At 38.3% G+C, this 15,362-nt stretch overlaps 1 protein-coding gene across 5 annotated transcripts in view; it reads right to left on the bottom strand.

The window, feature by feature from the left end:
- ALMS1 (ALMS1 centrosome and basal body associated protein) overlaps positions 1–15,362 on the bottom strand; it is a 137,686-nt gene that overhangs the window by 119,922 nt on the left and 2,402 nt on the right. For 4 of the 5 annotated variants that reach the window (XM_070429484.1, XM_070429487.1, XM_070429486.1 and 1 more), the window contains exon 2: positions 8,348–8,473. The exons of the other annotated variant lie outside the window; for it this stretch is intronic. In XM_070429484.1, the coding sequence (XP_070285585.1) occupies positions 8,348–8,473 (126 nt within the window). The remainder of the gene's footprint in view (positions 1–8,347; positions 8,474–15,362) is intronic. 5 annotated transcript variants of the gene reach the window in all.

Below are 15,362 nucleotides of genomic sequence, written 5' to 3'. Positions count from 1 at the left end.
CAGCCCGGGACCACTCGTGGGATAGCAGGCAGTCAGACGTCCCTCTCACAGTCCAGCGCTCTTGCAGTCTGGGACCCCTCACTTCTTACCTCCCGCCTGCAATGGAGGTGGAAGAGGATCCCATCACTGCTGCTGCGCTTGCCAGCGGTGAGCCCGACTTCTGGCTGAGCAGCACTCCCCCTGTGGGAGTGCACTGACCACCAGGGGGCAGCTCCTGCGTTGGGCGTCTGTCCCCTGTTGGTCAGTGCATGTCATAGTGACCAGTCGTTCCGCTCTTCAGTCGATTTGCATATTAGCCTTTTATTATATAGGATAATGAAGGGTATTCTTCAAGAAGCGGAAGAAGATAAAGGTAAAGATAAAAAATTATGCCGAACCGGTTTGGCTCAGTGGATAGAGCGTCGGCCTGCGGACTGAAGGGTCCCAGGTTCGATTCCGGTCAAGGGCATGTACCTTGGTTGCGGGCACATCCCCAGTAGGGGGTGTGCAGGAGGCAGCTGATCGATCTCTCTCATTGATGTTTCTAACTCTCTGTCTCTCTTCCTTCTTCTCTGTAAAAAAATCAATAAAATATATTTAAAAAAAAATTATAAACAACAAAGTGACAACAAATACATATCTATCAACAAGTGAATCTAAAAATCAACTGAATAACAACTTTGATGAACAGAATAAACTGGTGAATGGAATAGAATCAGGGGCATGGAAATGGAACAGACTGATGATTCTCAGAGGGAAGAGGGTCTGGTGGGTGTTGGAAGAGATTAGACAAAGATCTTATATGTATGTATGCATTACCTATGGACACAAACAATAGGGTGGCAAGGGCCTGGGGTGGGGTGGGGTGGGAACCAGGTAGAGGGGAGCTATGAGGGGAAAAAGAGGGACATCTGTAATAATCTACACTAATAAAAGAGAAACATTCAAATTGATGTCACTCCGCTACGCCCACCAGCCAATCAGAGCAACTATGCAAATTTACCCACCAAAGATGGCGGTTAATTTGCATATGCAGGCACAGAGCGAAGATTGAAGACTGAAGAGGCTTGGCTTCTCTGCTGCAACCACAGCAGAGAAGCCAAGCCTCGCTGCGGCCGGACCAAATGCCTGGGTCCTGGGTGCTGGAGGAAAACTGGTGCCGGCAGCCAGGAGAAGGAAGGCCTATTGCACGAATCTCTTCATGCAACAGGCCTCTAGTCAACAATAAAGATTAAAAAACAAACAAAACAAAAAAAAAATAAATTTTTACATGATGAAATCTTATAATTGTAATATAACTGAAAAAAAAATTCCAAACGTAAAGCCACAATATTCTTTATATGTGACTACTTTACTGAGTTCTTATTAGCTGTGTCAGTTTCTAGTGTACTCTGCTTCTCTCAATAACATTATATCCATTAAGAGTGACACATTTGTCTCTTTCAAATGGCATGATTCAGCAATGCTTCTAAAAATATCTATGGGAAGGATCGATTTTTCCTGCTTTGAATTCATCACAGGAAGATATTAAAATACTAATAAACATTAATAAGTAAATAAAAATAATACATAATAAAAACTAGTAAAAATAACTAGAAAAAATGAAATTTAAACGATATGAGGCCAAAATAGAAGCCCAAATATTTCTAGTTCTAAAAAACATAAAATCACCCTATCAAAATGCCATAAAAGTTTCTAAACACTTCATCTCAATTCTTTACTTATCTCTTGAGAAACTAGTAATAAGATATTCATGGACTGGCACCAATCCATAGACCTTAGTAATAACTTTTTTAAAGTTTTAATAAAAGTATTTATTTATTTTTATTTGTTTGTTAATCCTCTCATAGGGATTTTTTTTTTTTTTAATCCTCACTTGAGGATATTTTTCCACTCATTTTAGAGAGAGTGGAAGCGAGAGGGAAAGACAGAGAAACATCAATGTGCGAGAAACTGATTGGTTGCCTCCTGCACACTGAGGTCCGTGCCCTTGACTGGAATAGGTACAGACTTTTTTTTTTTTTGAAGCCATAAGATAAAAATTTGGGTACATAATGGGGTTATAGTTTTGGTGTTAGGAAGACACTGAAGTTTTATCTTTTGCTCTTCACTTATTGCAGTAGGAGATGAAATCATCAACTGAAAAGGAGGAAGGCGAGTTCAGTAGTTCTGAGAAGGAATAAAGAGTCATTTTATCAAGTCAACTCACCAGGAAAATATAGTAGGATTTCCAGGCAATACCTAGTGCCCTTGTGGTTTAATGTCATCAATTTAAAGGAAAACCTGCCTAGATATATGCTTTCTTCAGCAATGCCCTGCTGCTTAGATTCAGAACAGGAGAGGATTCAACCAGAACTGAGCTTTTGCAAAGCAAATAGGATAGTAGGAGAAAAGGACAAGAAAGTTAAAGATGTTTGCAAAGTAGTGATTATAAGGATGACTATGAACTCTCAGAGCAGTAAAGAGGGAAATATAAGAAAGGAATTATAAAAAATTTAAGGGTGATAGGGTAGTTGTTTTCATGAGGTTAACGAAATTATTGCAGTCAAGGATCTAGAGTAGAGTAAGTGATCTGAAGAGGACACAGGATGGGCAGGGAAACAAATAGATACATCTCTTAGCAGTAAAGAGAAATAAACTGGGACCAGGCTCAAAGCATGCTCAAGGGATGAGAGATGTGTCACGCATTAGAGATGTTGTAGTGAGAATCACAATATGACTGGAATGCCCCTGCTTTAAATCCCTTTATTAGACTATTCCTTGTAGAATGGAGTGCTTTCAAAAGAAAAAAAAATTAAAATTAATCATTCTCATATTTCTTTTATTTTTCAGGTATTAAAATGTAAAAAACATGTTTCTAACAACAATTTGATGCTATATATTTGACTAATTTATTCAGCATAGAAGGGAATGAGATATTTTGGGATATCAAAGGTTTATGTTCCATAATCCCCTAACCAGTGGTCGGCAAACTCATTAGTCAACAGAGCCAAATATCAACAATATAACGATTGAAATTTCTTTTGAGAGCCAAATTTTTAAAACTTAAACTATAAAGGTAGGTACATTGTTATTAACTTAATTAGGGTACTCCTAAGGCTTAGGAAGAGCCACACTCAAGGGGCCAAAGAGCCGCATGTGGCTCACGAGCCGCAGTTTGCAGACCACTGCCCTAAGCTATAGATAAGTAATGTTAATATTTTAGAATATTTCTCTCCATTCTTTTCTCAGTATATAGTTGTAACACTGATATAAGGTAGTGGATAGTTGTTTATCTCTTTTTTTTCCAGAGAGGATGGGAGAGGGAGAGAGAGATAGAAACATCAATGATGAGAGAGAATCTGTGATTGGGCACCTCCTGTACACCCCCTACAGGAGATCGAGCCTGCAACCCAGGTATGTGCCCTTGACCAGAATCAATCCCAGGACCCTTCAGCCCACAGGCCGACACTCTAATCCACTGAGCCAAACTGGATGGAGCATGAGGATATTTTTTCCATTTATTTTTAGAGAGAGTGGAAGGGAGGGAGAGAGAGATAGAGAGACAAACATCGATGTGAGAGACACACATTGACTGACTGCCTCCAGCACAAACCCTGACCCAGGCCAGGACTGAACCTGCAACCCAGATAAGTGCCCGTGAATGAGAATCAAACCTGACACCCTCAGTGCACAGGCCCACGCTCTAACCGCTGAACCATGCTGGCCAGGACTATTTTATTTCTTTTTTAATTGTTGACATTACTACAATAAATTTATATTGTAACATCACCTTTCTTATTTGGCAGTGGTAGATCAAATTTTTAATCATATTTGCAAGCAGTCTTTAACATATTGTCGTATATAGTTGTATTAAGATTAATGAGCATCTGTGCCATCTAGGGCAGGACTGGTGGTGGTGGTTAGAGCATCAGCCTGTGTACCTGAGGTTCTCGGGTTCAATTCCCAGTCAAGGGCAGGTACCTGGGTTGCAGATTCAGTCCCATTTGGGGGTGTACAGGGGGTGGGGAGTAGGGTGAACCAACTGAAGTGTCTCTCTCATATCAATGTTTCTCTGTCTCTCTCTGCCTCCCTTCCTTTCACTCTCTCTAAAACAGTGGTTCTCAACCTTCCTAATGCCTCGACCCTTTAATATAGTTCCTCATGTTGTGGTGACCCCCAATTTCATTGTTACAAATTGAACATAATTAAAGCATACTGATTAATCACAAGAACAATATGCAATTATATATGTGTTTTCCGATGGTCTTAGGCAACCCCTGTGAAAGGGTCGTTCGATCCCCAAAGGGGTCGCGACCCACAGATTGAGAACCACTGCTTAAAGCAACCAATGAAAAAAATATCATTGGGTGAGGAATAACAAAACAAAACAAAAATAGATTAATCAGCCCTAGCTAGTTTGGCTCAGTGGATAGAGTGCTGGCCTGCGGACTTTAGCGTCCCGGGTTCAATTCCAGTCAAGGGCACATTCCCCAGTTGCAGGCTCGATCCCCAGTAGGGGGTATGCAGGAGGTAGCCAATCAATGATTCTCTCTCATCACTGATGTTTCTATCTCTCCCCCTCTCCCTTGCTCTCTGAAATAAAAAAAGATATATTAAAAAAGGCATTCCCAATTCACGCCAATTTTTTTTATTTCCTTCCTATATGTTATCCTCCCACTTTCATTCTCTATGAATCATTTCTCTCCCCATGCAAAGATACTTGCATAATTTCCTATTATAAAATACTACAGGCCGGAAATTCGTGGCTGGGGGCCGAGGGGGAGGGCCCTCAGCTCGGATTGCGAGAGGGCGCAGGCCAGGTCGAGGGACCCCACCAGTGCATGATCTGGGCTGGGGAAAGACACGGGAGATTGGCCAGCCGAGGAGGGACTGCAGGAGGGATCCAGGGTGTGTCCGGCCATCTTGAGTCTTGCTCAGTCCCAATCGGCCAGAACCCAGCAGCAAGCTAACCTACTGGTCGAGCATCTGCCCCCTGGTGGTCAATGCATGTCATAGCGAGCATTTGAATGGCCTTAGCATATCATTAGCATATTCTGCTTTGATTGGATGAAAGGCAAACTGGACACTTAGCATATTAGGCTTTTATTATATAGGGTTTTTTTTAAAATCTCTGTTCAGCATTACTTTTATTTCTACATATTTTGTTGCTATGTCTCTATCACACAATGAGTCCTGTATAATACCTTTTCAATCAGTACCAAAAGGCTTTTCAATCTCTAAATATTTTGACATCTGTGTGCAGGAAGGGCACATAAGCAGTTGGGTAAAACTGGACATATAAATTTGGGATTTTTAAGTATAAAGCCCTGGATTTAGATGAGAACCATAACATCCCAACACTTCAAGCAGAAGGAAAAAAACTCAAATGTGTACTGGGCAGGGAGGTAAACAGAATTCAGTAAATCTGCCTGGAACTAGAGAGTGATGGGACTTATAGTCAACTATGCACTGCACACACACCTTAAGTGTTCTATTTCAAAAATTTTAAGACATTGTGCCAAAACAGTGTTTCTACAAACTACATTTGGGTCATATTCAGTTCCACGGCTTACAATCTTTGATTCTGGAGTTTAAAGGGGAAGATAAAGCAGCAAAGAAAGCTGAAAAAGAATAAATAGGCAGAGGAGTAGAAAGAAAACCAGGAGGAGCCAAGAAATTATTTTTAAGAACATATGCAATGGTTAACAGTATCAAATGCTAGCTATTGTGTGCACCTAAGATGAAGACAGAAAAGTGTTCATTCTATTCAGCTACATAAATGTTGTTGGTAACGCTTTCACAGAGTTGAGATCAAAACACAAAGTATATCAAGTAGAAGAACAAGCTGATCCTAGCCAGTGATATAGAGCATATGAAGTTGACCCTTAAACAATACCCGAGGATTAGAGGCACCAACCTCTCTGTGCAGTCGAAAATCTGCTATGAATTCTGACTCCCCCAAAACTTAACTAACTTCAGTACCCACAGGGGATTAGGTCCAGGATCCCTGTGGATACCAAAATCCAGAGATGGTCAAGTCTCTATATAAAATGGCGTAGGTCAACGCATACACTCAGCCCTCTGCATCGGAGAACTCTCAACCACGGGTTAAAAACAGTACAGATATTTATGAAAAAATTCTGCCCAGCTGGTGTGTGCCCAGTGGTTGAGCATCAGCCCATGAACCAAAAGGTCACTGGCTCAATTCCCGGTCAAGGCACATGCCCAGGTTGCAGGCTCGATCCGCAGTGTGGGGCATGCAGGAGGCAGCTGATCAACGACTCTCCCTCATTATTGATGTTTCTATCTCTCTATCCCTCTCCCTTCTTCTCTGAAATCAATAAAAATATAATTTTTAAAAAATTCCATGTATAAGTGAACCCACACAGTTCAAACCTGTGTTTTTCAACAGTAATCTGTATATTAAAAAAAGAAAAAATACAGTTTATATAATTGTCAACATAGAATATTCTAAAGAATGTACAAAAAAGCTACTACTAGAACTAGTAAATGAGATTATCAAGGTCATAGGATATAAGGTCAACATAAAAAGTCAATAATAGCCCAACCAGCATGGCTCAGTGGGTTGAGCATTGACCTATGAATTTGGAGGTCACAGTTCGATTCCTGGTCAGGGCACAAAATAACACTCTAACCGAACCACCCAGCCAGGACAGAAAATTGAAATCTTAAAAATACCAGTAAGCTAACAAAATGTGGGCTAAGTTTGGCACACTAAAAACAATGAAACACTAATAAAGAAATTAAAGATCTAACCCTGGCTGGTGTGGCTCAGTTGGTTGGGTACTGTCTCTTGCACCAAAAGGTTGCTGTTGGGTTCCTGGTCAGGGCTGATACCTAGATTGGGAGTTCGATCTCCAGTAGGGGGAATGCAGGAGGCAGCAGATAGATCTTTTGCTCTAGTGTCGATGTTTTTCTCTCTCTCCCTCCCACTCTCTCTAAAAATAAACAAAAATATTTTTTATAAAAAATCACAAATTCTTCTAAAAAAAACAACAATGAAATTAAAGACCTAAATAAAACTATTGTGTTTGTGGATTAGTGAACTCAATATTAAGATGTCAAGTCTCTGTAAATTAATGTATAGACTCAAGGCAATTTAATCAAAATCGCAACAGGCTTTTTTAATAGAAATTGTCAAGCTTATTCTAAAATTTATATAGAAATTCAAATATCTAGCATAAATAAAACCATTTTTAAAAAGAGAAACAAAATGGGAGCACTCACACTACCTAATTTCAAGACAGTTCAGTAATTAAGAGGGTGGTACTGGCATGAGGAAAAGACAAATAAACCAACAGAAAGAGACCCACACATATATGTCAAACATGAGTATTACTGCTATCTAGTGGGAAGAGACCAAGGATGCTGCTAAACATCTTACAATACCCGGGACAGCCCACACAATAAAATATTATCTGGCCTAAAATGTCAAAAGCGGCAAGGTTGAGAAACCCTGTTCTAACAAAAAATATAGGAGAAAATCTTTGTGACCTATGATTAGGCCAAAATTTCTCAGGTAGGATACAAGAAGTATAAACCACCAAAAAACAAAAATCAATAAACCAACTCCATCAAAATTAAAATTTCTGCTCTTTGAAAGAGAGATAGGAAAATACAAAGAAAAAACACAGACTGGGGGAATATATTTGCAAAACACATATCTGATAAAGGACTTACATCTAGAATATATAAAGAACTCTCAACATTCAATAAATGGAACACATCGGCAAGAAAAAAAAATGGTTGGATGTCCTTCCATGAACTGAAAGGTTGCCAGTTCAATTCCCAGTCAGGGTACATGCCTGGGTTCTGGGCTCAATCCCCAGTAAGGGGCATGCAGTAGGCAGCTGATGCTGCACTCTCACATCAATGTTTCTTTCTCTCTCTCTCTCTCTCTCTCTCTCTCTCTCTCTCTCTCCCTCCCTCCCTCCCTTCCCCTTTACCTTTCTCTCTAAAAATCAATTTAAAAAATCTTAAAAAGAAACAAGAAACATGGATGGCAAATAAGTACACAAAAAGTGCACAGTATTATTAGTCATTAGGAAAATGCATATTAAAACCACAATGAAACACCATAATACACCTAGAATGGATAAAATTTTAAAAACTGATAATACCAAGAGCTCAAAGAATGCAAAGCAACTAGAACTCTCATACACTATGGAGTATGTAAAATGGTACAGTCACTTAGAAAAACAGTTTTGACACTTTCTTATAACGTTAGATAATCACCTGTAAATATTTAACCATTGAGTAAGGGTTTATTAAAGTAATTCACCTCTTTCCATTCTTCATAGGTAAATAAGAATTTCTCATGCTGTTTACCAAAAGTAAGATAGTTTGCCAGTTACATAAGACATACCTGATCATCCCCAGAACCCTTCTGAGCTGTTTCTTCCGAAGAGGCCACATTAGAATCAGAAATCTGTGTTCTACTATTTTCTTGAGATGATGACTGTTGCCATACATGACTAGTCAATGGAACAACCTTAAAATCAAAAGCAGATTTAAACATAGTACTAACAAAATCTAACAAATTTATTTCTCAATTTATAAACATTTTCATATATATAACATTTCAACTTCACAACCACTATTCAAGTTATAATCCTCACTGAACTTATGGTTATACTGTTAACTCAATATACTTTCCAATAAATTACAGCAGTTCTTTAATTTCCTATATCCCCAGAGGAAGAAGAAGCAAGCAGAGACAGGCAAATTATGTAAAAATCTTAATGTTTGAGATACCTAAGAAATTAGCTCTAATAATAAGTACTAAAATAAAAGCTAGGCTCATTTTATGAAACTGGTTGAAACAGGGCTCTCCCAGTTGTAGAAGACAGCAATAAAAGCTGTGACTGCTGCCCAAGGCTGAAACAATGCAAATGAAAAATATCAGATGCAATCAAACAAAAATGAACTAGGTCAGGTCACTCTCTGGTTCAGGGACTGATTCTCAAGATTTTACCCAATATCCCTGGAGAATAAAAACCCAAAGCTTCCAATATTAAACTTCTTCCTAAAAAAGCAGATACAAGGGACAGGCGGAGACAACCACAAAACACAAAGGTAGAGAAGGTGCACCAAAAATCAAAACAAAACAACACTCCTACTAAAAAGGTGATTACAAACTACACCTTCAAAAGACATTTTAAAAATAAGAATATCTTAGATTCTCAAAGAGAAAAAGAAAAAAGACACAATAGCCATAAAAAAAAAAGCTGTTATAAAACAGGCAGCTATGAGTCAAAAAAAAGGTGAATGCTGCCTGGCCAATGTGGCTCAATGGTTGAGCATCAAGCCATGAGCCAGGAGGTCACTGTTCGATTCCCGGTCAGTGCACATGCCCAGGTTGCAGGCTTGATCCACATCGGGGGCATGCAGGAGACAGCTGATCCATGATTCTCTCATCATTGATGTTTCTATCTCTCTCTCCTTTTCCCTTCCTATCTGAAATCAATAAAAAAAAATATTTTTAAAAAAGATGAATGCTAATAAAATATTAATAACAACAAATGTAAAAGCCTCTGAAGGAAACCCACGGTTATCAGATTTTTCCCCAGAATTACTGCTACTACACTAACAAAACATTTTTACAGAGCGCATACAACAAGGTGTTTTTGGTCATAGAAAGGCCAGCTTAACTGAAAATCTATTCAATAACTAAAGAGAAAAAGGAGAGAGAGATTTCTAAGATATAAAGTGTTCCAAGAGGTTTTTCTCAAAATACAGAGCACCATGGGATATACCCACGTTGCTTCAATGGCAATTTTTAAAGGATAAAGAAAAACAAAGAAAGCTGTTATGTAAATTCATTTTGGTAATCTGAAATACCTAAATATATAACAATTCAGCCAATGTTTTGGCATAGCTAATCTTCTATAAGCCCTTCAGGAAAGAAGAATGAAAAAATGAAAGTCAAAATGGCTATTCACTGCAGCTAAATAATGCTAGGGGTGGAGCATGAGGGGTCTTGCCTTTGAAAACAGCTGATTCATAACAGCTTACAAAGAGAGGATTCAATTCATTAGAATATTTGTAGAAAACTAATGCTACACAATAGGAAGAAACTAGCAATTTGACAATTAACACAATGTGGGAGGAAAAGAACACTCCCCTTCACTTTATCAGTTGAAAGAAAACCTGAAAGTTAAAATTAAATGTTTGATGTTCTTACTTAAAAACCCATTTCCCAGAATTCCTGGTTTTTATTGTCTACCTGACTGTTTTGACTTTATCAAATAATTAATTTCTAATACATGTTTGATCAGCTTTCCCACAGTTGCCTCTGGATAGTAGGGTGACCCAAATACTTGATGGAGGATTCTTAAAATAAGTGCTTCAAAACTAAACAGGTGTCATCAGCAATTCTCTGATCTGAGATTAAATGCCTTTTCATATAAATTAATTTCTAAAGAGTACTTTCCTACGTCAGTTTTTAATATTAAAAGTTAATGGACTTCTGCCCTGGTCCGGTTGCTGAGTTGGTTGGAGCATCATCCAGTACGCCAAAAGGTTGTGGGTTTGATTCCTGGTCAGGACATGTGCAGGAGGCAACCGATTGATGTTTCTTTCTCTCTCTCTCTCTCAAAATCAATATAAACATATTCTCAGGTGGGGATTAAATAAATAGTTAATGGACTCCAACTATATGCTGTCTAGAAGAAAAGTAGTTTGATCTAAGGACACACATAGGCTGAAAGTAAAAGAATGGGAAAATTTTCATGCACATGGAAACCAACAGAGGACAGAAGTGTCTATGCTAGTATCAGACAAGAAGACTTTAAATCAATAACAGTTACAAGAGACAGAGGAGGACATTTTATAATGACAAAAGGATCAATTCACCAAGAACATATAACAAGTATTTATGCACCAAACCTCAGAGCTCATAAATTAATGAGGCAAAGTTTGATATTTCAATGATATTAAGAGATTTCAATACCTCACTTTCAATAATGGATAGAACAATCAGATAGAAGAACAAGGAGATAGAGGAACTGAACTCTATAGACACTGGACCTAATAGAAATATACAGAACACTCCACTCAACGACAGAGAATATGCATTTCTCAAGTACACATGAAATATCCTTCAGGATTGAACACATTAAGCACAAAACCAGTCTTAACAAATTCAAGAAGATTGAACTCACACACTTATCTTTTTCAATCACAATGAGATGAAACTAGGTATCAACAGCACAAGAAAAACTGAAATTCCACAAATATATAAAAATTAAACAATATACTCTTAGAAAAACAACGGGTCAAACCAGAAGTCACAAAGGAGGAGCACTGTCCATACACCAGAAGGTAGAAGGTTTGATTCCCAGTTAGGGCATATACCCAGGCTGTGGGTTTGATCCCCAGTTGGGGCGCGTGTGGGAGGCAGCCGATTAATAATTCTCTCTCGTCACTGATGTTTCTACCTCCCTCTCCCTTCCTCTCTGAAATCAATAAAAAATATATATTAAAAAAATAGAACTACATTATAAAGCTATGTAATTAAAACAGTATGGTAGTGACCTAAAACAGACAAATACCCAAGAAACCTGAAACACCGATCAGAAAGAATGTGTCACTCCTATGTTTATAGCAGCACAATTTACAATAGCTAAGATCTGGAAACAGTCCAAGTGCCCATCAGAGAAAAAATGGATAAAAAACTGTGGTACATTTACACCATGGAATACTATGCAGCAGTAAAAAAGAAGGACCCATGCCGAAACCGGTTTGGCTCAGCGGATAGAGCATCGGCCTGCAGACTGAAAGGTCCCAGGTTCGATTCCGGTCAAGGGCATGTACCTGGGTTGCGGGCACATCCCCAGTAGGAGATGTGCAGGAGGCAGCTGATCGATGTTTCTCATCGATGTTTCTAACTCTCTATCTCTCTCCCTTCCTCTCTGTAAAAAATCAATAAAATATATTTTTTTTTAAAAACCTACACTAAAAACTATGAGACATTATTCAACAGATTTACAGAAGATCTAAATAAATAAAAAGATAACGCATGATGCTAGATCAGAAGATCTAATGTTAAGATAACAATACTTTCAAATTTTGAATTCCTATCAAAATACCAGCTGACTTCTTTTTAACAAGCTGATCCTAAAATTCGTATGTAATTACAAAGAATCAAGAATAGCCACACACTACCATTTGCAACAGCATGGATGGAACTGGAGAGCATTATGCTAAGTGAAATAACCCAGTCAGAGAAAGATAAATATCACATGATCTCACTCATTTGTGGAATATAATGAACAACATAAACTGATGAACAAAAACAGATCCAGATACAGAGAAGCATCAATCAAACGGTCAAACCTCAGAGGGAAGGTAGGGGAGGGAAGGGGTAAGGGGGAGAGATCAACCAAAGGACTTATATGCAAGCATATAAGCCTAACCAATGGACACAGACAACAGGGGGGTGAGGGCATGAGTGGGGGGGATGGGGGATAAGAACACATATGTAATAACTTAATAAAAAAATTTTTTTAAAAGAGATAAAAATAAAGTAAAAAAAAAAAAGAATAGCCACACACAAAAAAATGTCTTGAAAAAAAAGATGAGGTTAGAGGACTCATACATCTTCATTTCAAAACTAACTACAAAGCAATAGTAATCGAAAAAGTGTGGCATGGCATAAAGGTGGACATACAGAATGGAACTGAATTAAGAGTCTAGAAATAAACTCAGATATCTATGATCAACTGATTTTCAACAAGGATGCTAAGACTTATCAGTTGGGAAAGAATAACCTCTTCAACAAATGGTGCTGGGACAATTGGTAGCCACATACAAAAGCATGAAATTGAACTCTTTTCTCACACTACATACAATAATTAACTCAAAGTGGTGAACACATAATACAACATGCAGATGATGTATTGTAGAATTGTACACCTGAAACCTATATAATTTTATTGACCAATGTAACCCTAATAAATTAACCAACTAGAGGCCCAGTGCACAAAATTTGTGCACTGGTGTGTGTGTGTGTGTGTGTGTGTGTGTGTGTGGCAGGGGACCCTCAGCCTGACCTGCGCCCTAGTAGTCCAGGAGCCCTCAGGGGATGTCCGACTGATGGCTTAGGCCTGCTCCCCAGGAGGAGTGGGGCTAAGCCGGCAGTCAGACATCCCACCACCACCGCTGCACTCACCAGTCGTGAGCCAAGCTCAGGGCTTCTGGCTGAGTGGTACTCCCCCTGTGGAAGCACACTGACCACCAGGGGGCAGTTCCTGTATTGGGCGTCTGCCCCCTGGTGGTCAGTGTGCGTCATAGTGACTGGTTGTTCGGCTGTTTGGTCAATTTGCATATTAGCCTTTTATATAGGATTTCACCTCAACAAATTCAATAAATAAGTAAGTAAATAAAATTGTTAACAAAAAATTAACCCAAGCTCGGCCAGTGTGGGTCAGTGGTTGCGCATCGAACTATGAACCAGGATGTCACTGTTCGATTCCAGCAAGGGCACATGCCCAAGTTGCAGGCTCGATCCCAGTAGAGGGCATGCAGGAGGCAGCTGATCGATGCTTCTTTCTCATCATTAATGTTTCTCTTTTTCTCTCCTTCTCCCTTCCTCTTTGAAATTAATAAATATATATGTACATATAATTAACTCAAAATTGATCAAAGACCTATTTAGAGCAATAACTTTGTTAAACTCTTAGAAAAAAACATAGGGTAACAGGTTTACATTTGGCAATAGATTCTAAGATATGATACCAAAAATATGAGCAACAAAAGGAAAAAAAAACTGAACTTCACATTCTTGAACACTATCAAGAATCTGAAACAACCTAGACTGGGAGAAAATACTGCAAATCATACACCTTATAAAGGGAATCTGAAGATTCACAACGTGGAAAATATGAATATATAAGCAATTCATACAATTCAATAATAAGCAGACAAATGACCCAATTAAAAATGGGCAAAGGATGTGAAATGGACATTTCATCAAAGATATATAAATGGCCAATAAATACATGAAAAGATTCTCAATATCATGAGCCATCAGGGAAATGCAAATCAAAACCACAATAAGAGAGAGCCCTGGCCAAATGGCTCAGCTGGTTGGAGTGTCGTCCCATACACTAAAAGGTTATAGGTTCAATTCCTAGTCAGGGCACATACTCAGGTTTCAGATTTGATACTGGGTCTGGGCAAGTAAGGGAGGTAACTAATCAATATTTCTCACAGCGATGTTTCTTTCTCTCTCTCTCTCTCTCTCTCTCTCTCTGTCAAAAAAATAAATAAATAAATGAAAGCATACCCTCGGGTGAGAATTTTAAAAATAACAATAAAGCCACAATAAGGGTATCATCTCACACTCTGAGGATGGCTATAATCAAAAAGTCAAATAATAAGTGCTGGAGAGGATGTGGAGAAACTGGAATTTTCATACATTATGGGAATATAAAATGGTGCCACTTTGGAAAACAGTCTGGCAGTTCCTCGAAAGGTTAAAATAGAGTTACTTTATGTTCCAGCAATTCCATTCATATATATCCAAAAGAAATAAAAACTTATGTCCACACAAAAACTTATACACAAATGTTTACAGCAGCATTCCTCATAACAGCCAAAAGATTAAAATAAAATTTAAAAAGCCCATCAACTAATGAATGGATAAACAAAATATAGTATATCCATATAGAATATTTTTCAGCCACAAAAAGGAATGACGCATGCTATATATATATATATTTCCTGAAAACATCATGCTAAATGAAAGAAATCAATCACAAAATACCACATAATATATGATTCTATTTATATTGAGTACCCACAATAGGCAAATCTATAGAGAAAGTAGTCTAATGGTTACTCAGAGGAATGAAAGATAGGGAACTGATAGCTAAAGTGTACGTTCTTTTTTGAGGTGATGATAATGTTCTAAAATTGACTGTGGTGATGGTTGCACATATCTATGAATATACTGAAAACCACTGAATTGTGCACTTTAAGGGTATATTGTATGGTACATGTGTAAAAGCTCAATAAAGCTATTAAAAATGTTTTTAAATAAGCCAACTAAGCATTCAATACATTAAGTTAAAAAAATCAAAATAGCCTTAGGCGGTTTGGCTCAGTGGACAGAGCTGGTCTGGGGACTGAAGGGTCCCGGGTTCAACTCTGGTCAAGGGCACATGCCCGGGTTGCAGACTCATCCCCAGTAGGGGGCGTGCAGAAGGCAGCCAATCAATGATTCTCTCTCATCATTGATGTTTCCATCTCTCTCCCTCTTCCTTCCTCTGTGAAATCAATAAAAATATATTTTATAAAAATAAATCTAGGGAAACAGTAACCGATAAAAACTGAAATAATGAATTATGATGAAAAGAAATAGAATTAAATTTAAATCC

The sequence above is a fragment of the Myotis yumanensis genome, unplaced genomic scaffold (assembly GCF_028538775.1).
Source record: "Myotis yumanensis isolate MYYU_CA2020_CCGP unplaced genomic scaffold, mMyoYum1.0.hap1 SCAF_11, whole genome shotgun sequence".
NCBI classification, from domain to species: Eukaryota; Metazoa; Chordata; class Mammalia; order Chiroptera; family Vespertilionidae; genus Myotis; species Myotis yumanensis.
This window is presented reverse-complemented; position numbering and strand designations above follow the sequence as displayed.